Below are 23,266 nucleotides of genomic sequence, written 5' to 3' on the forward strand. Positions count from 1 at the left end.
TTGCCAGGGATTCACAGTAATCAGTCCTACAAGGGGGCACGGGATCCAGCTTCTGCTTCCCCAGCTCTCGTGATTCTGAAGTGCCCACAGAGCAGGAAAGCAGTAAAAACTTATTTTTGTCACTAAAGTCAGCAGATGTGGCTTGGAGAGCACACAGAGACCAGATCTGCTGAGTAGGAAATGCCATTTTTACACATTTGCTCTCCAGGGTAGAGCCAGGCTCCTGCTGACTGCTCCAAGGTCACCGGAATCACTTGCAGTTGCTCTGGGAATACAGCCCAGGAGGACCAGTGCTCACCTCCAAAACTGAATCACTGCACCCCTCCTTCAGCAAAATCTATGCATTTAATATCCAGGTACACCACATATTACAATTTTCCCAGAGATAAAGTGCTGAGGAAGCCAACCCCATGCATATTGGAGTCTCAGCTAAAACGTGAACCATCTATCAACTCCCTGTAGTGCTTGGATATTTTTTCCCCCCTGTCCTACATATTCCACTACAAAATTAGGCTGACAATAAAAAAAGCACCTGACCCACAACCCCAGAGCAAGATAACCCTAAGCCCGGTTCTGACATTAAACCCTCAGCTTCTCCATCATCTGAAATAGAGTTGTTCACTTAATACAGGGACTTTGAGAACTTCAGCTCTCTTTTCCTTCTCAAAACTTGAAGTTAAACTAAAGCCACAAGTTTTAAAGAAATGCAGTGACAGTACTGCTACTCCATCCCTCACAGTACAGTCCTTTCTAAAATAGAATAGAGGGGCTGAAAGACCCCACTGCAGGGACATTTGGGGTCTTTTCCCAATGCAAGTGGTATTGGGACATCTGGGTGGGAAGTGTGCAGTGTGCTGATGTGAAACAGTGATGCTCTCCCTCCAGACACCACCAGCATTTTCATTATTCCCCTGTGAAGGGACTTTTAGGTCAGTCCAGAAAACTCTGGGGATGGTTATGAGCACAGAAATACACATTTTTGTGTTGGAAATATTCAAATCAATTAAGCTGAAATCCTACAGCAGGAACCAGACCCAGCTGTGAACAGAACCCGAAGCAGTTGGGCTTTCTTCCTCTTTTCCTCTTGGAGAGCTGATAAATGGATCCCCTGGAATCCATGCTCCCAAAAAAAAGGTGAGGAAATACTCAGAAGCTCTTTTATTAGGTCTAAAGCTGGCCCTAAGTATGCAATTCCCTGATTTTTCCTGAGGAAAAAATGGATATGTGCCTCAACAAGCCTGTACACAGAGATTAGGGAGGCTTAGAAGCGAGTACACAGACTAAGCCAGCCGATGTAGGGACACAAAAGACTGTTTATTTTATGACCAAGGAAAAATAATAATGCTCTGCTGTTGAAATATGCAGGGGTTCAGCTGAAATCCCAGTCTATGCAGGGGTCCAGATAGGCATTTCGGGTTTAAAGGGAACAGAGTATTATCTGGGTGTGCTGCCTCCGTGCCATCCCCGCTCGGGCCTGCAGTGTTTGTGCTGCAGGACACATTCTTTTATGGTTCCAGTGTTTGCAAGTGCACCTCGGGGATTAATTCAGCTGAGAGCTGCTGTATTTCAGGGCTCATACAGAAAAGTAATTTTCTTTATGAAAAACCTTCTCTTTTAACCCTCGGGGCTGGTTCTGTAGCTGCCACCTCGAGGCGCCCGGCGCCGCTCCGTGTGGAGGAGAGCACAGAGCTGCTCTGTCACAATGATGTGTCTGCAGGAGATCTGAAAGGGTTGGGTTTTTTTTTTTCTTTTTCCTTTTTGCTGCTTGAATACCAACAGAGTCCTGAAAAAGAAAAAGGAAAGAAAAAAAAGAACTGCATTAACCAAAAGGAACTGTCCTACAAATTTTAATTTGTTGGAGCGAGCGCAGAGGAGGCCACCGAGATGATTAGAGGGATGGAGCAGAGGAAGGGCTGAGAGAGCTGGGATTGTTCAGCCTGGAGAAGAGAAGGTTTGGGGTGACTTAATTGCAGCCTTCCAGTACCTGAAGGGAACTTACAGGAAAGATGGAGAGAGACTTTTTACAGGAGCATGTAGTGACAGAACAAGAGGCAACGGCTTCAAACTGACAGAGAGTAGGTTTAGATTAGATATTAGGAAGAAATTCTTGGCTGTGAGAGTGGTGAGGCATTGGAACAGGCTGCCCAGAGAAGCTGTGCATGCCCCATCCCTGGAAGTGTTCAGGGCCACCCTAGATGGAGCTCTGAGCAACCTCATCTAGTGGAAGGTGTCCCTGTCCACGGCAGGGGGTTGGAACTGGATGACCTTGAAGGTGCCTTCCAACCCAAACCATTCTGTGATTCTACAATATGAGAGTTTTCACTGATTTCAATGGGCTACTGTTAATTTCTTTTATTTTTATGTACTTGTGCAACCTCTTCCTTGCCTGTCAGAGGTATCACCACTCCCAAAAGTTGCAGTTCCCTGGCTGCATTCAGGGAATAATTTCTTACTCTGTTAGGGAATTCCTGCTTTTCACTCGTCTGGACTTTCTACTTACAAGCTGGCTTAATTGTCTCCTTAGACTGTGAATAATTATCTCCATTTATATTGTTATCCTGCATGTATTTATAGCCTGATTCTTTTGGGTGAGCATCACCATCTGTTTCTCCAACAGTCACATATTTGGGAGAGCACGAGCACTTTTCACATTATGCAAGCAGCTCCCTTGATTAAACCAGCACGGCGGGGATGGATTTTGTTATGAAACCCTGGCACATCTCCGGCTCTCTGGCCCCTGTTATCAATAACTTCCAGGCTCTGAAAAGACCATCCATTAAATTAAGCCACTTTTAAGCTGCAGCTTGCATTTCAGAACTCATGTTAAATGTGATTGATTAATGTAATTTAAGAAGAGATTTCCAGTGGACTATGAAGACAGTGGTGTGATTAGCAGGGAACTCTCATCGTTCCTAACCCAGGGATAACACATTGAGGAGGAAGGGATGGGCTGTGGATTTCAAGTAAGGCCAGTGACTTCTGCAAAACATATCTGAATAATGATTTTACATTAAAAATTATATTTAAAACATAAGCATAGTGCTGTAAATATGCAATTATGGCATGATAAGGTATCATAAACAGATGAGGTTTTTAGATGAAAACAGGTGATGCAAACATCATGCCTAGATTGTAAATTAACCGTATATTACCTAAATTACTCCCCTTTTTATACCTTAAGTATTTCAAGAGCAGCAACATTAGGCATACTATATTATGTCTTTAAAAGGCCCCTATCAGAGAGATATTCAAGAGGATTTTACAGAATTTAAGAGAAAGAAAATTCACACTCCAGTGACAGCATGTTCTCACCAGGCACAGTAACCTCACGGCTTCCCTCCTGCTGTCCTTGGACAGTGAGGGCAGAGAGTGCTCCAGGCAGTAACTTATCATACAATCATGGAATACCAGCTGGGAAGGGACCTCAAGGATTATCTGGTCCAACTTTTCTTGGCAAAATCACAGTCTAGACAAGATGACCCAGCATCCTGTGCAGCTGAATCTTCACTGAGGAATCCACCACTTCCCCGGGAAGATGATTCCAGTGGCTGATTGTTCCCATCATGAAAAATTTTCCTCTTGTGTCTAATCAGAATCTCCCCAGGAGAACCTGGAAATTCTGGGATCATTTCCCTGACAGAAGGCCCAAATAGAAAAAAGTTTCTTGACTATAATTCCCAGCTCTGCCAGGTGGAATTACAGCTGAGCCTGTTTTCTTGGTGCACTGGGGTATTGCTCAAACAGGGCAGAGTTAAGGCTCTGTTGTAGGAATGACATTTAAACACATTTTCATGCATCCTTGTGTGCACATGCTTTAAAGTTCAGCTGCATTTCCATATTCTGGGAGGGCATAAAATTCTAACAATAAAAAATAATTAAAAAACCCATTAAAGACATAAAACCACACAAAATGTTAAGGCAAGCCGAGCTCTGTGTCAGAATGTTTAATTGCTACAGGGTTTTGTCAGTTTATTCTTTCATGTGTTGGCTGCTGCCTTGGCAATGATCCCTCCTCCTCCGGAGCTCACGAGTTGTGGGCTGGTCCTGTTGCTGTTCCTGCATCTCACATCACCACTACAGCCTTTTCCTTGCTCCTCAGCTTTTCTCTATGAGGAAAAGTAGATGACAGGATGGGAAGCTGGTGATGGGTTGTATGGAGAGTGCATGGGCTCATGTGGAGTCTTGGGATGGTGCCTGAAGGAGAGACCTGAAGGTTTTATGAGGGATTTAAGGGACTTGTGAGGAGTCTCTCCCTGCAGAGTTCCCCTTCTTCACACCTTGCATCAACAGAGCCTTTCCAGGGTGCCCCATCTGCTTCAGCTCCCCCAGGCTGCACTTGTGCTCCACACACACAGACCTTCTCTTCTCAGCACTACCTCTTTGTGACTCAGGTGACTTCAGGGGGAGCAGAAGGGGGGAAGGTGACAAGGCTGTGACAGGAGCAGCAGAGAAAGGAGAGTTGATGCAGCCCACGGGCTGGTGCAGAGGTTTGTTCAGGAGACACAGCAGATGGTGGCAGCGACAGCTTTCGGTGTCTCACATCACTCCCACTCATCATCCACCTCCCCCACACACCTCCACCTTCACGGGTCGTAAATGGGGAGTGTGGATGTGGGACAAACAGCACTGCTGCAGGGAGGAAAGCACAGCATCCATGAGCTGTTACAGCAGCTCCCAGCTCAGGCAGGTTTGGTTCAGGGGCAACAGGGCACATCAGTGTCATGACAGCTGACCTTGAAGTCCTCTTCCTTCACGAGCATCCCTTGTCCTCCTGTGCACAAAACCCCGGGCTCTCTGCCTGGCCTGGCTGGCAGTGAGCAAATGTCTAGACCCAGCTCACCAGTTAATAGCTTTTTCAATATTCATTTTGCTTCCCTGAGGAAGAAATAGGCCCCGTGCACTTGGCTGATATAAATACCCGGGGACAGATATTCTGAGGACATGAGCAGGGGCTCAGTTACACTCCTGGACATGCACAACAGCTGCCTGAAGAGCAGCTGGGTTTACAGGTGTGGCTATTGCAGGGAAAGGAGAAGGGGAAGATTGGTAGAGGAAAGGAGATGGTTGTAGGGCAAGGCACTGCCTTAGGAACCTCTTTCTCAAGTGATCCCAAATTTTCGTTAACACCAACCAAAATCTGTTAGAGACTCCCCTTTCCCAGCCAGGGCATCAAGTCACAAAGGACTCACAAAGCACGAACAGTATTCATCAGAACACCTTTTATTGATTAAGCCTTTTACTATTAATGGAGTCCAGCTGCTATTATTAATAGTGGATAACTTCTCGCACACTTCACTCAAACACACACACTCCCTCTCAGTTTTCCAGCTGGAGCAACCGCTGGGAGGACAATCCCAGCTACTTACACAGCTTGTACTGATGTGCCAGTGGCTTTTAGGTGGGTTTTCACCAGGTGTCTCAAAGGAGGCTAAGGGGGGACCTCATTGTCCTCTACTAGTACCTGAAAGGAGATTCTAGTGAGATGGGGTCAGTCTCTTCTCCCGGGTAAAAAGTACAGGACCAGAGGAAATAGCCTCAAATTGTGCCAGGGGAGGTTTAGATGGGATATTGGGGAAAATCACTTCAGAGGAAGGGTGGTCAGGAGTTGGGACAGGCTGTCCAGGGAAGTGGTAGAGACACAATTCCTGGAAGTGTTCAAATAGTGTGGATGTGGCACTTGAGAACACGGTTTAGTGGTGAACATGGTGCTGGTGCTGCGCTGATGGTTGGACTCGATGATCTTAAAGGTCTTTTCCAACCTTAATGATTCCATGGTTCTGTGAAAGGGTGCCTTGTTTCATCAGGTGCAAGGAAAATCCTCTTGTCTTGGTGCAGCCACCACTTTTCTGGATGCAGAAAGCCCTATTCTGTGGGGCTTATTAATTCCTGGGGGATTTGCTCCCCTTTGGCATGTATTCGCCTCTCTTCAGTCTATTTTTAGGTAAGGGTATCTCCATCCACACCCTGAGGTACTCCCAGAACCCATTCCCACAAACTCATGCAAAGGTGCTTTCGTCACAGGCTGTTACAGACCAGAAATGTCACAACCACCTGAGCAAGGCTGTTTCAGACACTTTGAATAACTTTTTTGTGGTGACTGATCCCACCTGTAGCAGAGCTGAAGATTATTTAGAAAAGCTTAATATTTCCTAACCTTGATGGGGTTAAAATCTCAGCCCTAAGTCGAAGTATTTTGTTGTAATATGTAGGTATGTACAAACACAGCTTTTTCTTTGCTCCAAAACTGAATAGGGTTTTGGTTTCTACACCTGCTATTTTGTGAGGATCTGAGATAATACAGCATTCTCACAAACTTTACAGAATGTGTCCTGTGATGTGGCTCTGTGATTTTGAAAGTCCAAACATTCCCCTTCTTCAAAGTGCAGACAGATGAGGGCAAAACCCAGCTGTACTACTACAATTAAACACTTCCATGAAAATGGCTAAAATTGAACTGATTAAAATTAGATGTAGAGCACTCATGTCCCATCAGTAATCTCTCACCACAGCTGATCTTCTGCCTCTCTGATCACCAGTCACAGGTGACTCAGTCTTGAAAGCATTGATACATAAATGTCCTGAGCTGAAAGGGATCCACAAGGATCATCGAGTCCAGCTCCTGGCCCTGCACAGGTTGCCAGGGTGGAGTTTATAATTTCTATCCTCACTGTATTTCGAGCTCCTCTCCTTCACTCACCACCTCTCAGCAGTGAAGTGAGGGGGCTTTTTTGCTCCTGAGACTTTTCATCTCTGTTCAAGAGGAAGGATGCTGTACCCTGAAGGTACCTCTGTATTTAGCCTCGTATAAATGACTATTGCATTAAATGTGGCAGACAGAGGATGTGCTGCAGGGTCTGTGGTGGGTTTAAGCTTTTGTGGGGGCTTTGGGAGGACACGAGATGGTTTAATGCAGGGTTGGATGGTGTGGACAGGTGATGTCCAGCCCCTCATAAATCAGCTGTGTGATGTGAATTAACAAATCCCTACATCACAGGCACTTCACTGTGGCTTAAAGCTTGTGATAAACTGAGAAAATGATTCGGGCTAATTAAGAGAAAACAGTGTAAGGTCAATATGACCTGGAAAGAAAAGAAAAACAAATCGTAAAACTTAATTGGGCCCCTATAAAGAGATAAAACAAGTTACCTCCCTTTTACCTTGTGTAGGATTTATAGTGAGAGAATTTTGTTTAGTTAGCTAGATAATAGCATCTTTCTTAAAATTTATAACTTTGTATAGATAACAAGCAAACATCTGCTGAATGTCTGATTTAACAATATATTATGGATGCTTATAGATAACATTCTTGTTAAGAAATATCTGTGGAATGTCTGACCTAACAATGTGTAATGTTTATACTCATGTACCTAACAATGTGTAATGTTTATACTCATGTACCTAACAATGTGTAATGTTTATACTTATGTATAATGAATATTCATGTAGTAGCTGGAAATAAATGTAGAACAAATGTCTTCTTTGGGTGTGACAGGCGTTGGGAGTTGTTGAACCCCTTCCCTGATCACCCAGCGCTGAATTTGCTTTTATCATATAATAAATTCTGATTGGAAATTGCCCGACTGGGTTTCTATTTCTCACAAGCTCGACCAGCTCTCGCCCCATGGTGTTGCTCTTTCTATGTCAGCAATAGTGTGGCAGCAGGACCAGGGCAGTGACTGTCCCCCGGTGCTGCACTGCTGAGGTTGCACCTCAAATCCTGGGGTCAGTTTTGGGTCTCTCAAGACAAGACATTGAGGGGCTGGAGCACGTCCAAAGAAGGGAATGGAGCTGGGGAAGGTCTGGAGCACAAGTGCAATGAGGAGCAGCTGAGGGAGCTGGGGGGGCTCAGCCTGGAGAAAAGGAGGCTCAGGGGGGACCCTCTTGGTCTCTCCAACTCCCTGACAGGAGAGCGGAGCCAGGTGGGGGTCGGGCTCTGCTCCCTGGGAACAAGGGACAGGATGAGAGGAAATGGCCTCAGGTTGTGCCAGAGCAGGTTTAGATTGGATATTAGGAATAATTTCTTCACAGAAGGGGTTGTCCATCCCTGGCACAGCTGCCCAGGGCAGTGTTGGAGTCCCCATCCCCGGAGGGCTTTAAAAGCCGTGTGGATGTGGCACTTGGGGACGTGGGTTAGTGGCGGGCTTGGCAGTGCTGGGGGAGCGGCTTCACTCCGTGATCTCGGAGGGCTTTTCCAGCCGAAATGAGCCTGTTATTTTACGATTTTCCTCGGGCAGAAGCAGCCCCAGCCCCCCGTTCCCTCACGGGATCGCGGTCGCCCCTCACTGGCCCCGCCCCCTGCCCTCACACGGCCACGCCCACAAAGTGATCCCGCCCACGAGCTCCCGGCCCCGCCCTCCTCCGGCCCCGCCGCCCCTCAGGCCCCTCCGCGGCCCCGCTGCCCTTCCCGCCGCCGGCGCGGAGCTGAGGGGAACTCGCCCCGCACCGCCCCCGCCGCCGCATCGCGGCGCTCCCGGACACTCTCGAAGCCCAGCGGGGTGGGCGAGAGGGGCGGCGGGGCTCCCACTGAGGCGGCGGGGCGGCAGAGTGACGGCGGCGCGGCGGGCAGGCGCCGAGGGCAGCCCGGCGCGCCGCGGAGCAGGAAGGCCCCGCGGAGCCGCGGCAGAGGAAGGAGGAGGAGCGGGAGGGGCGGGAAGGGAAAGGGAGGGAAAAGGGAAGGAAGGAGGGAGCGAAGGGCAGCGATGCCGCTCTACGAGGGGCTCGGCAGCGGCGGGGAGAAAACCGCCGTGGTGATCGACCTGGGACAGGCCTTCACCAAGTGAGTGCCCCGCGCTGCTGCCGGGATTTGCGGTGTCCGGCCTGGAGAAGGGAATGGTGTGGGCAGAGCTCGGAGCCACTTCCAAGTGCCTGAAGGGGCTCCGGGAGCGTGGAGGGGGACTTGGGACAAGGTATAGAGTGACAGGACGGGGGGAATAGCTTCCCACTGCCAGACGGCAGGATTAGATGGGATATTTGGAAGAAATTCTTGTCTGTGAGGGTGGTGAGGCCCTGGCACAGGTTGCCCAGAGAAGCTGTGGCTGCCCCATCCCTGGAAGTGTTCAAGACCAGGTGGGACGGGACTTGGAGCAACCTGGGATAGTGGAAGGTGTCCCTGCCCATTGCAGGTGGGTGGAATGGGATGATTTTTAAGGTCCCTTCCAACCCAAACCATTCTGGGATTCTAAGAATAGTTATGTGGGGTTTTCCCCTTCACTCCTTTTCTGTGTTGACCAATGCGGTGCAAAGCCAAAAATAACAGATTTGGTTTTTAATCAGGTGTTTTAGGTTACAAAAAGGTGTAGCTTGCGGTTGAGGCAGAAACACTCAGGTGTTTATTTAGTAAATTCATCTCGTGGCCCAAAAGTGCAGCTTTGCCTCTGCCCTCCAAGTGTCCAAACACCCCCCTGTGTTACAAACCCCCCTCGTGTCCAAGGGGCCCTCAGGACAAAGGGGCTGTTTAAGGAAAGTTAAACCATATCTGGGGTTAAAACTGTCTGGAAATGCTCTCTGGGTGTCAGTGAGCTGATAATTATTATTATTATCTTACAAGAATAATTCTCCCTTGAGCTCTGAGCACTCTTCCAAGGCTCGTGGCCGTGTCCATGTGGATGTTTCCCTGCTGGAAGCCGTGGGAAGTTCCCTGGTTGCCAAAACAGGCTGGAATCACAGGGGACAGGGTTCCTTGTCCAAAACTGGTTTATTATTTAGTTGTATTTGTTTGGGTTTTTTTTAAGTGACGGTGTAGTTGCAGACCAGCAGCAGCTTTGTTACCTGGGAATGAGAGGATTTAACAGGATGGAAACAAGTGATTCCAGGGGTGGCTTTTTGTGGATTTGTGCCCTGTGGCCAATCAGAGGCTTTCCCCAAATTTATGGTTTTATGAGGTTTATCCCCTGGGCATTATTTATCCAATAAAATGCTCCCATGGGAAAGCTTTTCCTCTCTTTTTTTAGGACCTGTTTTCAGCTTTCATTCTTGTAAAGAAATAACAGCTTAATTGTATGAGAGATGTCTCTGCCCATTTCCAAATAAGGCTGAAATCAGCCAAAAATTCAAAAGTTGTCAGGATGACAGGCTGGGGAAACTACCTGTGCACACTGGGACTGCACAGGAATTTTTTGAGAGACCAAAGAAAATAATTAAATTCTGAACTGTGGCCATTTTAATTTTTTTTTTCTGAGATGATCCAACACGTTGACAGTTGTCAACTATGAAAATCAAATATTAATTGACCTTCTGCATTAAAAGTGCTCCAAGTCCAGCAGCTTTTTGGTTTCCTACTGTAGTTTTCTTCTGAGGTTTGACAGGGGTGAAACAAATCTTGGGCACTGAGTTTATTAAAATAAATTGAATTTCTTTTGGTTTTAATTTTCATTTCTTCAGTCCATCGTTCTTGTGTGTTTTGGGAAGAGCAGGTGGGCTTCTGAAAAGTTTGTTTGGAGATTGCTGCTATTTTTATCTTGTTGGGATAAATTAAGAGGGTCAATAAAAAGATATAGAATCTCTCTCTATCTTTTAATCCATCTGTAAATGGCCAGATAGAAAATCTGTGTGCAAAACACCCCTCTGCAGTCCCAGAAACAGCCCTAATTAATCACTCTCTGATGGTTCCCAGGCCCAGTGTGTTAAATAGTGGCTTCAAATATTAAAGTTTTCTGCATTTTCTTTCAGGTGTGGCTTTGCAGGAGAAACAGGACCAAGATGCATCATCCCCAGTGAGATAAAGAAACCTGATGTCTCAAAGGTGAAATGTGTTACCTCAACTGCTTTATAGTGTTTGATGTGCTATGAGATAGAAGGGATTTGCAGGTGCTTTTTCTGTCCATCACAAGCTGTTCTTCTGTTTTCATTCTCTGAATAAAATATTCTGGAATATTATTATATTTTTCAGTATTTTAGCTGCTGCCTTTAGAAGCTTGTGACTTGATACAAGTGATGTGATGCCAATGCTGATTTAATTTGGGTATTTTCTGAGAAATTGCTTTGCCTAGTTAAGCTTTTTGTACTTTCTTTTGGTAGACAGTGGAGGTTTGGAAAATACTGTCAAATTGCCTGTAATAGTAATAGTGAGAAATAATTATAATAATGCAAAATTAGCATTGATAAACTCTGGAGTTTAGTTATAGGGTGAGTTTCTGAGATGCTTTAAGGACAAAGAGCAAAGAGTGAGTTTTTCTGTGTATACAGTGCCAGATTAGATATGTTCAGGTATAATATATTCTGTATATATCCTGTTTCTTCACATACCCTGTGTATATTTACATGTAATCACTGACTGTGGGTGTTTTCCCTTCCCAGCCTGTCAGGGTGGTTCAGTACAACATCAACACTGAAGAGCTGTATTCCTACCTGAAGGAATTTATCCACATGCTGTATTTCAGGTGAGAGATCCCTGGCTGGCAGTTCCTCCTCTCTGAGCACCTGCAGAGCTGTGAGCAGGGTCACTGAGCTCTGATGGGTAAGGAAAAAAAACCACAAACAAGACTTTAAAAGTAGCTGCCCGGCTCTGTTCTTGCAGGAGAGGTTCAGTGCTGCTGAGATTTGGGTTGTATCACAGCCAGCTCATGTCCTGCAGCAGCAGTTGCTCTCTAGAAATAGAAATTATTTGATAAGTTGCCCTTTAATTGTGCCATTTGTGAAGGGCTCGATAAGGGGAAGTCATTACCCAGGAAGTTGCATTGATTCTGGTCAGGCTGGAGCTCATCCTGTACCAGTGCAGAGCTCTCCACAGTGGTTTGGAAGGAGGAATCTTAATCTGTGGAATATTTTTACCTCAACAATACATCTTTTTATTGTATTTTTAGGACGCTTAGTGGATAACAGCGTTGGACTTAGTCTTTCCTCTTTGCTTCCAATCCTTATTTTTACACAGTGAAAAACCATCACAGGGAAACCAATATTTGATTTCTGGGCCTCAGATCTTCTGGTGTGGGTTGGGTTTTCTTTTCTTCTCTTGTCCTTGGCCATTGCTTTGTAATTGAAATCACGACAATTCCTTTCTCTTCCACAGAAATCAGAAAATCTGTATCATCATTCTCTGTCTTTTATGATGCTGTGTGACACTGAACAAGCCAGTAACAACTTATTTTTGCATTTCTTTATATTGATTTAGAAGTATATAGTGGATATTCAGAACTACAAGCTCTGTTTTCCATACCACACTTTTCTTAACATTTTCCTAGGAAAGCATTAGGGTTTTTATATTTGTGAAGAAGACTCTGGGATCTTCTGTAGGAAATGCTATCTAAATGCAAATTTTTAGGATTTTTTTTGGGAAAATGGGATATAAATATAAGGTGGGTCTAATAATAGGTGCCTGAACTTCCCAGTTTTGGTTCACACATCTTGCCCTTTTTTAGGCACCTGCTGGTGAATCCCCGAGACCGTCGCGTGGTGATCATAGAATCGGTCCTGTGCCCTTCCCACTTCAGAGACACCCTCACAAGGGTCCTGTTCAAGCATTTTGAGGTACATGTTGTCCAGAAATATGTAAATTTGCCCCACATGCTCAGTGTAGCACTTCTCAGGAGAAGTTGTACTTACAGTCAGCACCAGATGTGGACCAAGAAAGGAAAATGGTGCCAAAAGAGCGAGAGAGGCATAAAGAAGAAACATCTGAGGAAACAGAGCTTGGAAGTTGGTTTAAAGGCCATTTTTGTTCCATTCTGGCTCTTCATGAGGCCACAAAGCAGCAGCAATTAGCAAGACTCTGAAAGGTTTCTCTGGCTCATAGGATAATAGAGCTCCCATCCCACTGTCCCAGACAGATCCAATAATCCCCACTGAGCGCTGCCTGGAGCCAGGATTTATATTTAAACACTTGTTAGTGCTCTGTCAGCGAGTCTCCTGGCTTCTGCCAGAGTCAATAACTGCCTGGCACGTGACCTGAGCTCTGGCTGTGCTCATTTAGATAAGAGCTTACCTGAAATTAATTAACTTCTCTGCCTAATGAATGTTTTTTAAGACAATTTGTTGAAGAAAAGAAGTTGTGGATGCTCCATCCCTGGAAGTGTCCAAGGCCAGGTTGGATGGGGCTCGGAGCAACCTGGGATAGTGGAAGGTGTCCCTGTCCATGGGATGATCTTTAAGGTCCCTTCCAACCCAAAGCAGTCTATGATTCTGTGAAAAGTCTGAAGCTAATTCTGGCTTAGTGGTAATAGAAAATGTTTTGGAAGGTGATTCCATACTCCTTCAATTCAGACAGAACAAAAGTTAAGGTTCTTCTATAAAAAGCAGTGAAACTTTGTCTGCAGTACCTCTTCACTGTGCTTCCATAGCACAGTTTACCAACTAATGCTAAATTTCTACATAATTCTTTCTTACTATTGATAAAATTTTCTGATGACTTGAAATTGCTGAAAGATTTCAGTGATTTGGTGGAGGGTTTTTTCCAAATTCCCTTACAGGAGTAAAATATGTCTCAGATAAAGCACATCCCATCCAAAATGGTTTGGCAAAAATTACTCATGACTTCAGAGTCATATTTAGATGGAATCACCTTGTAACTTGTGAGGAAGTCAGTTAATACTGATGGAAGGTTAATTCTCTCTGGTTTCTATTTCCATTTGGTGTGAAGAATAAAAGTGGTTTATTAATACAGGCTCAGTGTTCTAACTTACATCTCTGAGCTAAATGTCAGTAATGTTGCCCATAAATGCCAGATTTATTGATATTTCTGATTTAATTCACACTTCAAGGTGTTCCATGGAAGGAACTGTTGCTATCTAGGAAACTTGATTTGTGGAATTCTGGGAGAAGGAAGTAATTCTCATGCAGTTTTAACCTGAGTTTCCACATTGCTTTGTGGAGAATGTTTTAAGGAGCCTCCTGTGAGTTTGTGTGCAGCAGTGTGTTATCAGAAGGCACACTTTTAAGGGTCTCCTAGCATTTTTGTTCACATCTTCAAGTGTTTATACAACTTCTCAAGTAGCTGTGTATTGATGTCTTTTCAATGACAATAAGAAACCTGATATAAGACTTAAAATGAGTTGAGTGGTTTGTTTCTTTTTCCCCCACTCCTGTCAACTGTCCTTTTGGTTTCCATGTAGGTTCCATCTGTTTTGTTTGCTCCAAGTCACCTGATGTCTCTCCTGACCCTTGGGATCAATTCTGCCATGGTGCTGGACTGTGGATATGCAGAAAGCTTGGTGCTGCCTGTATCCTTGAATTTTCAGCAGTAAGGCTGTTGTGACAAGATGGGATTTTTATAGACTTCACTAATAGGAACAGCTCAGCCAGTCTGGCTTTTGGCTGTAGGATGTCACAGCTTGGGGAATCCCTGCACAGCTGACGTGGGGCATCTGTGCTCCCTCAAACCTGGGGAAGGGGGTTCATGACTTCAGCCTTTATAAAACTAGAAATTACTTTTGGAGAAAAGCAGTCAGAAAGTGTTTCTAACAGCTAATGCAAGGGGAAAAGCATTTAGTTCCAGCAGACTGACAACTCATAATTGAAAAAAAGGAGAATTTCCTGATCTTCCTGTAGATCTATGAAGGAATTCCAATCCTGAGCTGCTGGGGTTCCCTGCCCCTGGGAGGAAGGGCCATCCACAAGTAAGTTCACAATTAGGGTCACAAATTATTTATTTGTGAAAGTTCATCCTTGATTAATGAACAGAGATTCTTGTTTTTAAATCATAACTTGCTGCAACATCGTCCAGTTTTCAGTTACCACTGTTTGGCTTTCATTGCTGTGGTAAAAGCTGTGGAAATTACATCTTGTGAAGTTTGTATTTAGAAAGATGTGACTGAAAGGGGTAAATATTGTCTGTTAAGGGTAGTACAGAGAACCAGGCTGAGTTCTTGGCTGTCTTTAACTACCTTTGTGCAATGTTTTAGGGAGCTGGAGTACCAGTTGCTGGAGCAGTGCACAGTGGATACAGGATTAGCCAAAGGACAGAGCCTTCCATCTGTGATGGGTAAGGTCTGGGATGTGGCAGATGTGCTGTGAACTTGCACCAGGGAAACTGGATTGATACTAACAGTGAATAAAATGAGTTTAGTAATCACTGCCTCTTGTGTCACCCACATGGATTAATTCTTTCCTTGTATTTGACAGGTATATTATTTTTGTGATAAGCCACTCGTAACAGCAGTTTTGGATAAGGGCTGAGATAAAGTTCTGTAGTAATTAGTAATTTTTCCATCAGTTTTGAGGCAAGACAAACACCTTATTTCACTTCTTAATATCCTTTCTTCTTTGGAAATCTTTAAAATCTTGGCAATCTTTAAAAGCTGCCCCATCCTTGGAGGTGTTCCAGGCCAGGCTGGGTGGGGCTTGGAGCAACCTGGTCTAGTGGAAGGTGTCCTTGGAATGAGGTGATCTTTGAGGTGCTTTCCAACTCAAACCATTCTGGGATGCTATGATTCTGTGAAAGTGAAAATTTAATATATTAAATGTAATTCAAACTTAGTTTAATTCTCCTTCTATTTAAAAATAAAAAAATCTTTCAATCTAATTTTTTTTTTTTCATTTCAGGCTCAGTTCCAGAAGACATAGTAGAGGACATAAAAGGTAAGATTTTTTTTTTTTTTTGCTTTGTGAAACTCTGGTTTATTAACTTGTGCATTAGAGTATGATAATAATAAGACTGCAATATTTTACATTTAGGACATTATTTCCCTTCTCTGTTTGCCATATTTCTTACCTGCTGGAAGAACCTGTGGCGTTTTTACTCTTTGAAAGCAAAACCAAAACTGTGTGTTGAACTCCTCTTTCAGTTCAGCCTGTATGTTGTTGGGATGTAACTTGGAGATGGATTTGGTGGATGAGCACAGAAAGAGGATTGCACTGTTGTGTAGATTTGTTTGTAGATTAACTAGAAAGACTCAGTTTGTTTTAAAGTTAATTTAAAAAAAGTATGTATAAAAGACATTTTGGTGTGTTAATCAGGTAGGCAAGATGAGACAAGGACTACATTTATATCAGAAAAAAGAGAGTCTTTCTTTGGGCAGAACTTGCATGAATTCCTGTGTAATGTTTCATGTGCAACAGATATAAAAATATATATTTACCTAGAAAATAGCAGTTAGGATATATATCTTGGACCAAATTCGGAAGAAATCCACTGGTCAAATGCAAAATAATTTGTCAAATGGAAGTTGCTTTTCTAATTACTGGACTTGAGGACAGTTTTCTGACCAGTCCAGGTTTTTAGGCAGTCTTTTGGAAGCAGATATAACACACTAGGGATGGAATCAGGGTTGTCTGTGTACTGGAGGGTTGTTTCTTTGGAACAGCTGTTTATGAAGATGCTTATCTGTGCCAGATACAAATAAATAAGTATATAATAACAGTTACAGCTGGGATACCCATGAGATTGTGGTCTGTCAGTGTTACCTGGAGGAAAAAAAAACCCTCTGGAATTCTTAGGGTGCTGAGGAGTTACACCAGGAAAAATACTCCATGACTGCAGCTTGTTCAGGAAAGGAGCAGTGTCTCATTTGAAGTGGTGGTGCAAGACCTGCAGTGGAGTGTTTGACAGCAGGGTACAACCCCTGACACCTTGTGGTGGCTGAAGGCACCATCAGGAACATCCCTCTGACTTTAAATCTTACGTGGTTTGGCTGAGAAAGAAATCCTGCCAGTCCTGGCGTGGTTTGGGTGTCAGCTTCATTTAAACTCATGGTCAGACACCATCTGAACCCTGCTGGAGTGTAGAGGCTGCTTTTCTTTGTGTTTGTTTGGTAATGGCTTGGACCAGCAAGGGCCTGAATTGTGTGTTGTTTTCTAAGTTGAAAAAAATTAGTCTTTATTGGTGATGAAAAGATCCAACAACAGCCTCACTTTGCCCTTTCCCTCTGTGCAGTCCGTACTTGCTTTGTGAGTGATCTCCAACGTGGGCTGAAGATCCAGGCAGCCAAGTTCAACATTGATGGCAGTGCTGAGGTGAGTGGGGAATGAAGCTCATCCTGCTCTTTTTGAGGTGGCTGGAGCCTTTTTGGCCTCTAAAATATTGCTCTTGTGTTTTTATTTCCAGCGTCCTTCACCGCCTCCAGACGTGGACTATCCTTTGGATGGAGAAAAGATTCTCCATGTGGTTGGCCCCATCAGGTGAGAAATGCCATAAACAGAGCATTGATCACTATGAGGATATATCTCAACTCTAAAAGCACATTAGTTTGCATAAAACTGAGTTTTAATGAAACACTTGCATGTGCTTTTAGTGCCTCTTAAATAAAGGCTTTGTGCTGGGCACAGTCCAGGCCCAGCATGGGAGGTGGTGGCTTCTCCAGAGCTCAGAGAGGAAGGTGAGAGCAAGGAGATTGGAGGGGTTGGGGAGGAGAAATGGGTATTAATGCCTGATGATGAGACAGATTTAAAGACATGAATGAGGAATTTTAGCCTGGAGAAAAGGAGGCTCAGGGGAGACCTTTTCACTGTCTACAATTCCCTGACAGGAGGGTGGAGCCAGGTGAGGGTTGGTCTCTTCTCCCAGTAATAAGTGACAGGATGAGAGAAAATGGCTTCAAATTGCACCAGGACAGGTTTAGATTGGAGATGAGGGAAAATGTCTTCATTGCAAGGGTTAAGTGTTGGAACAGTGGTGGAGTCTTTTCCAATCTGAAGGATTCCATGATTGTCCCCTCCCCTTTGGCACTGCCCAGTGCATGGGCTGTGTGACAGAGGTGACAATGTGCTGGCAGCAGGAAGTCTGAAGTTATCTCAGCTCTGCTGCTCACAGTGTGGTTTTGCCTGTCGTTAACACTCACTTTCCTGCCTGTTCCACAGGGACTCCGTGGTGGAAATACTGTTTGAACAGGATAATGAAGAGACATCTGTTGCCACTTTGATCTTGGATTCCCTTGTTCAGGTATCTTTGTATTAAACAATTTATGGAATTCCTCCAGCCTTGGAGATCCTGCAGTTATAATTGACTCAAGACTTTGAGTCCTGCAGGCTGCTCATTTACCTGAGCTGGAATAAAATTAATTTGGACATCTTTATTACAGGCAGCATATTGGATTTATTGCAGAAAATTTTCTTGGCATATACAAACACTGCAGTTCTTATTATATTTAGGGAAAAAATGCATTAGAAAACCACTATAAATGGAAATTTTCATTATGTGGTGATGGATGTGTGTTAATTAAAGTTGACTCCCTGTAGTTATTGATGCCATTTAAATAAAGTTTGCTGAGACATAATTTATTGGAGAGCCACGGACTTGGGCTGACATGACAAACACTTCAATTAGAATTCCTTATGCAAACAAATTGTTTAAGGAGGTCTGTGCCTGGACCCCTCACCTCTGCACCTCCAGGCATTTCCCTCTGGCTGATGTTGATTATGTTCCACTTAAATATGGGAAAACAGCAATTGGAGGGCATGGAAATGGACTGAATGTCTGACAGACCTCTGAATGCACTTCAGGCAATTCCAGTTAAAATGATTTTTTTGGGGGTGTTTATTTTTGCCTCCCTGTTTGCATTAGTGCCCCATAGACACCAGGAAGCAGCTGGCAGAGAACCTGGTGGTGATCGGGGGCACCGCGATGCTCCCGGGATTCCTCCACAGGCTCATGGCAGAGATCAGGTACCTGGTGGAGAAACCCAAGTACAAGGAAGCACTGGCCACCAAAACCTTCAGGATTCACACCCCACCTGCCAAACCCAACTGTGTGGCCTGGCTGGGAGGTAAGAACGGGAACAACTGAGGGGAAAAGGTGAAAACAAACCTTCCAAGTGAGATTTGTGATGAATAAACAGCAGGACAAATGAGGTGAAGCGTTGACATCGAGCTGCAGTGAGCTCTGGGGAATTGTTAGTGTGTGGAGTAAAGCTCCCTCAGGGATATTTGGAGGGCACTGGGGGTTATGGGAGCTTTTAAACAGGTGAGGAGCAGTTGGAAACAGGTGAAAGGTGAGGTACTGGCTCAGGTGCAGGACAGAGCTACCTCCATACTAACAAGGCAGAGCAGAGATTCCTACTTGTGAGATAACCTCCTTATGGAAAAATCAAGTTTAATCACTGATGGAGGAGCTATGGAAAGGCTGCCAACTCCCTGTGCTGGTCACAAGTGCCAGTAACTAACACCATAAACTTTTAGTTTTCAAACCTCTTATTTTTAGGATTAGCAAACCAGGACAGTTTCTAGGCACCAAGTTCTTGATGCTTTTCTTCCCGGGCAGCTCTGGTCAGCTGCCACGGGCTGGACCTTCTCACAGCTTGTGTGAACTTGTGGGATAATTTTTTGGGGAGAGGAAATTGCCTTGAAATTGCCTTGAACAACCCCTTACAAAGGGGGTTTGGTTGAAGTGCTTAAAATAAAAACTTTTAGGAAGCTTTGTCATAAGAAGTTGGTTAACCAGGCCAGGTTTGCTGTCAGCAGAGAGTAGATGATTCTTTGTTTTCAGTTACTTTCAAGGGACATAAATGGAAGCAGTTTGGGATTAGCTGGGCTACTGAAAAGGAAAAAAGGAAAGCCTTTAATTTGTGGGACAGAGCTGAAAAACCCCAACCAGTTGAGATTCTGGATGGGAAGAATTAGAAAGTGAAATTCAGTATGTCAGATTTATGCAGTTTTTTTCTTCCTTCCCAATAATGCAGGAGCCATTTTTGGGGCACTCCAGGACATACTTGGGAGCCGATCCGTGTCCAAGGAATATTACAGCCAGACAGGCCGCATTCCCGACTGGTGCTGTCTGAACAATCCTCCTCTGGAAATGATGTTTGACGTTGGAAAAGCACCCCCACCACTGATGAAAAGGGCTTTTTCCACAGAGAAATAAGCACCTGCACGTTACACAAGGATTCTGCACCATTTCAGATACATGTGCATTGGGTTTCTTATTATTATGAATTCTTTGTGTGTAACACTATTAAATATCAGCAACCTGGATGTTTTCAGGGAGTGTAGGCACTAACACTATTTAAAAACATGTCCAGTTATAGTTTAAGAACTTCATTCTGGCATCTCCTGTGTTTTTTTGTCTTGTTCTGAAGAAATTCTGCACTGTCATGAGTTGTACCCTCCTGAGTTGTTTGTTATTTATCTGTATAGTAAATGGCACTGCTGAGAGAATTTGTTGTGAGAGATTTTAATTTTAAATATGCTTAGAAGAAGGAGGGGAAGTATCCACGGAAGGAAAATATGTATGGAAGGGTTTTTTTCTGCCAAGTTCTGCATTAAAATATTCCACCCTCGAATCACCTGTGAGGAAATGGTTTGGGGCTGTTCAGCAAAGGTGGTGGGACAGTATTTCCCCTGGACACCGTCCTCTTTTGAGAGTTTTAGCAGAGAACTCTTGTGCCTGTAGTTCTGATGTAATGCTGAGCTGAAAACTGTTCCAGTATCTCTCCTCCAAGAAAGATTTCAGAATTATAAATTGTAATAAATTATTGCAGATTAATTGTAAACAGGGGTGTGAGGGCAAAGTTGACTCACTGGCTCACTTGCCGTCCTGTTTCATATGTGCTTTGCCTTAACACATGGTGTTAGTTGGCACATGGGAGGAGATGCTCCCTTTTAATTTAATGGTTTTCAAATGAAAAAAGCCTCAAAACCCAGGAACTGCTGTTTCAAGTGTTAGAGTCTGTGTTAGGTGAGACTTTGCTGGTTGGTGACAGAGGTCTCAGAGTACTGCCAATGATTTCTCCCCAGAGGTGCTGGCAGAAGCTGTGTTTTTAAATTGCCTTCTTCCCACTTTGGATGAGCTGCATGGCTGTTACAGAGAAAGCATGGAAAAACAGGTGTAGCTGTGAAAAGTTGTTTTACAGTCCTGGGATGAGGTTGGTTTTTTAGAGACCATGTTCTCGTGGAATTCCAGGCTGGATAAATGGGTGCTGTCCCAGTTCCAGATGCAGAGCCAGCCTCAGGTGTACAGAACACACAGGCCCAGGCTCTGCTGCTCATTTTCTGTTATAATTTGAATAATTTGGGCTGCACCTCTGTGACCCTGGTCATGTTTTACCTCAATAAGAACTGAGCCAGAGCTTAGCAAGGCTTGCTCCCGAGAGGAGAGTTTTCCATCAGCACAAGCCCTGTGGAGCTGGGAGGGATTACTCAGGTTCTCAGAGGGAAGGATGAAACTCCTGTGGAGCCCGTGGTCGTGGTGGTGCAATGATGTCATTTTCCTGAACTGCAGCAGACTGCAGCTGAGGAAATTCAGGATATTCTTAGCCTTTTCCAGGATATTCCTGTGCTGCTGTGCACATGTACCCTGGAACTCTCCTGGCGTGTTCTGCGACCTTGTCTTCATTCTGCCCACACAAATCCTCTCCTGTGGGGTTTCTGCATCACTGAACAGCTCCAACAGCTGCTGTTTCTGGCAGGACCAGAATTCCTGACTCCTGTGTTACTGCTGGGCTGAAGTGCAGAGTCCTGGGACCTGTTAAGGACATAAACACGATTCTTAGTTCATGGAAGGGGTGAGAAAGACTATTAATGGCTTGCCCTGGGAAGCCCTTGGAGATCACACCCTAAATGTGTAATTGTGTAGAGAGGGGGTTGGCTGGTTTTTTTACAGCCTGACTGTTGTAGTTCTTCCCTCCCTGGCACGGCAGAGATCCATGGATCCTCACAGCAAATTCACAGTGAGCACACATGATTTATCCTGAAGGACAGTGGCAGACACAAACCTCTGCAGTAACTGGAGGATTTTCCAGTTCCTGGTTCTGGACTGGATGCCATTCCATAAGATGGGTGCTAGCCAACTGCAAACAGCTCCAGCTGAGTCCTGCTGACAGGAAGAATATTTTATAATATTCGCGAGCCTGTTATGTCTGCCTGTGTCTGTGCTGTGTCAGTGGGAGCTGGTCCTTGGGAGAAGGGGCTTTACCTCATTCCCTTCCTCTCCCTTTTCATAGAATTAGGGAATATCTTAAGTTGGAAGGGACCCCATAAGGATTGTAATACCGTAAGTCATAAGTCCCCACAAGTCCAGGTCCCTGCAGGACCACTTAAACTAAATCGTGTGGCTGAGAACACCATCCAGAGCTCCTCGAGCTCTGACAGGCTCGGTGTCCTGAGCACTTCCCTGCAGAGTCTGTTCCAGTGCTGGACCAACCCAAACCACAGAGTACCAGAATGGTTTGTGTTGGAAGGGACCTAAAAGGCCATCCAGTTTCAATCCCCCTTCCATGAGCAGGGACACCTTCCACTATCCCAGGTTGCTCCAAGCCCCGTCCAACCTGGCCTTGGACACTTCCAGGGATGGGGCAGCCACAGCTTCTCTGGCAACCTGTGCCAGGGCCTCAGCATCCTCACAGGGGAGAATTTATTCCTTCTATAAAACCCCAGATCCCTTTCCTTGTGGCTGTTCTTTAGCCCCTCCTCCCCCAGTTTGTGTGTAACCAGGGTTACCCCATTCCAGGTGGAGAATCCCACCCTGGCTCTTATTAAATTTCCCTGGGCCGTTCCTTTCCCAGCTCTCCAGGTTGTCCCGGTGTCTCTGTAATTCCTCCCTGCCCTCGAGGGCACCCACGGCTCCTACTTCATTAACGTATTAATTTCTCCGATTCCTGCATCCTGATCGTTTATTAAATAAAGCAATTTTTTTTCAGGGATGCAATGTTTAGTAGCCGGTGCCAGGATTAGCACAGCTCCTGCTTTATTACGTGCATTACTTTCCTGCATCAAAACCATTTATTAAAAAGAGCAATTTTTTGCAGGCATGCAGCGTTCAGTGCCAAGATTATCCCAGCTCCTACTTTACTACGTAAACGTCACTGCTGCACCCAGCTCACTTATAAAAGCTAATTTTCTCAGGGATAACAGTGTATTAATCACTTCCACAGGCGGTATTCGCGGGATTCCCACAGGAGCCTCCCGGTTCTCCGGATCGCGGGCGGTGAATCCCCCTCAGGGATGGTGGGAGAGGGTGGCGAGCCGGTGTTTTCCAGCCGGGAGCGCTCCAAAAGAGCGAGGGGAACAAAAGTAACGCTCCCAACCAGGAGCAGGCTGTGAATCCCCCTCAGGGATGTTGGGAGAGGGTGGTGAGGAGGCACTTTCCCGCCGGGAGCGCTCCTAAGGAATGAGGGGCACAAAAGCGCCGGGCTCAAGGCGGAGGAGCGGGCGGTGAATCCCCCGCCGGGATGGTGGGGCGGCGTTTTCCCGCCGGGATGCCTCCAAACGGGTGAGGGGCACAAAACTGCCGCGCCCAACGCGAAGCGGGCGGTTTCCCGCCGGGAGCGCTCCGAAAGGGAATCGGCGGGAGAGGGCGCAAAATTAATGCGCCCAACGTGGGGCTCGAACCCACGACCCTGGGATTAAGAGTCCCATGCTCTACCGACTGAGCTAGCCGGGCGCTGGGGATACGCGACACGGGGAG

The 23,266-nt window shown here is 45.3% G+C and overlaps 1 protein-coding gene, 1 long non-coding RNA gene and 1 other non-coding gene across 4 annotated transcripts; 1 reads left to right on the plus strand and 2 right to left on the minus strand.

The window, feature by feature from the left end:
* Window positions 1–8,628: 8,628 nt before the first annotated feature.
* On the plus strand, window positions 8,629–20,019 carry ACTR10 (actin related protein 10). The gene is made up of 13 exons (XM_051768828.1): window positions 8,629–8,776; window positions 10,669–10,741; window positions 11,296–11,378; window positions 12,357–12,465; window positions 14,046–14,153; window positions 14,482–14,549; window positions 14,835–14,914; window positions 15,475–15,510; window positions 16,805–16,884; window positions 16,976–17,049; window positions 17,728–17,809; window positions 18,431–18,632; window positions 19,545–20,019. The coding sequence occupies exons 1-13, from the start codon at window positions 8,700–8,702 to the stop codon at window positions 19,724–19,726; spliced, it is 1,254 nt and encodes a 417-aa protein (XP_051624788.1). The 5' UTR covers window positions 8,629–8,699; the 3' UTR covers window positions 19,727–20,019.
* Window positions 20,020–20,217: 198 nt separating this feature from the next.
* LOC127461227 (uncharacterized) lies at window positions 20,218–23,205 on the minus strand. Of its 2 annotated transcripts, none has more exons than XR_007899991.1 (3): window positions 22,887–23,205; window positions 21,576–21,673; window positions 20,218–21,325 (listed from the first exon to the last, which is right to left on the minus strand). It is a non-coding gene; the product is annotated as an uncharacterized LOC127461227 (long non-coding RNA). The 2 variants fall into 2 exon arrangements; XR_007899990.1 differs by having other exon boundaries at window positions 21,576–21,676.
* On the minus strand, window positions 23,170–23,242 carry TRNAK-CUU (transfer RNA lysine (anticodon CUU)). The gene has a single exon. It is a non-coding gene; the product is annotated as a tRNA-Lys (tRNA).
* Window positions 23,243–23,266: the final 24 nt, after the last annotated feature.

Source organism: Manacus candei, unplaced genomic scaffold (genome assembly GCF_025592945.1).
Source record: "Manacus candei isolate 608988 ecotype Guabito, Panama unplaced genomic scaffold, ASM2559294v1 h1tg000097l, whole genome shotgun sequence".
Lineage (NCBI taxonomy): Eukaryota > Metazoa > Chordata > Aves > Passeriformes > Pipridae > Manacus > Manacus candei.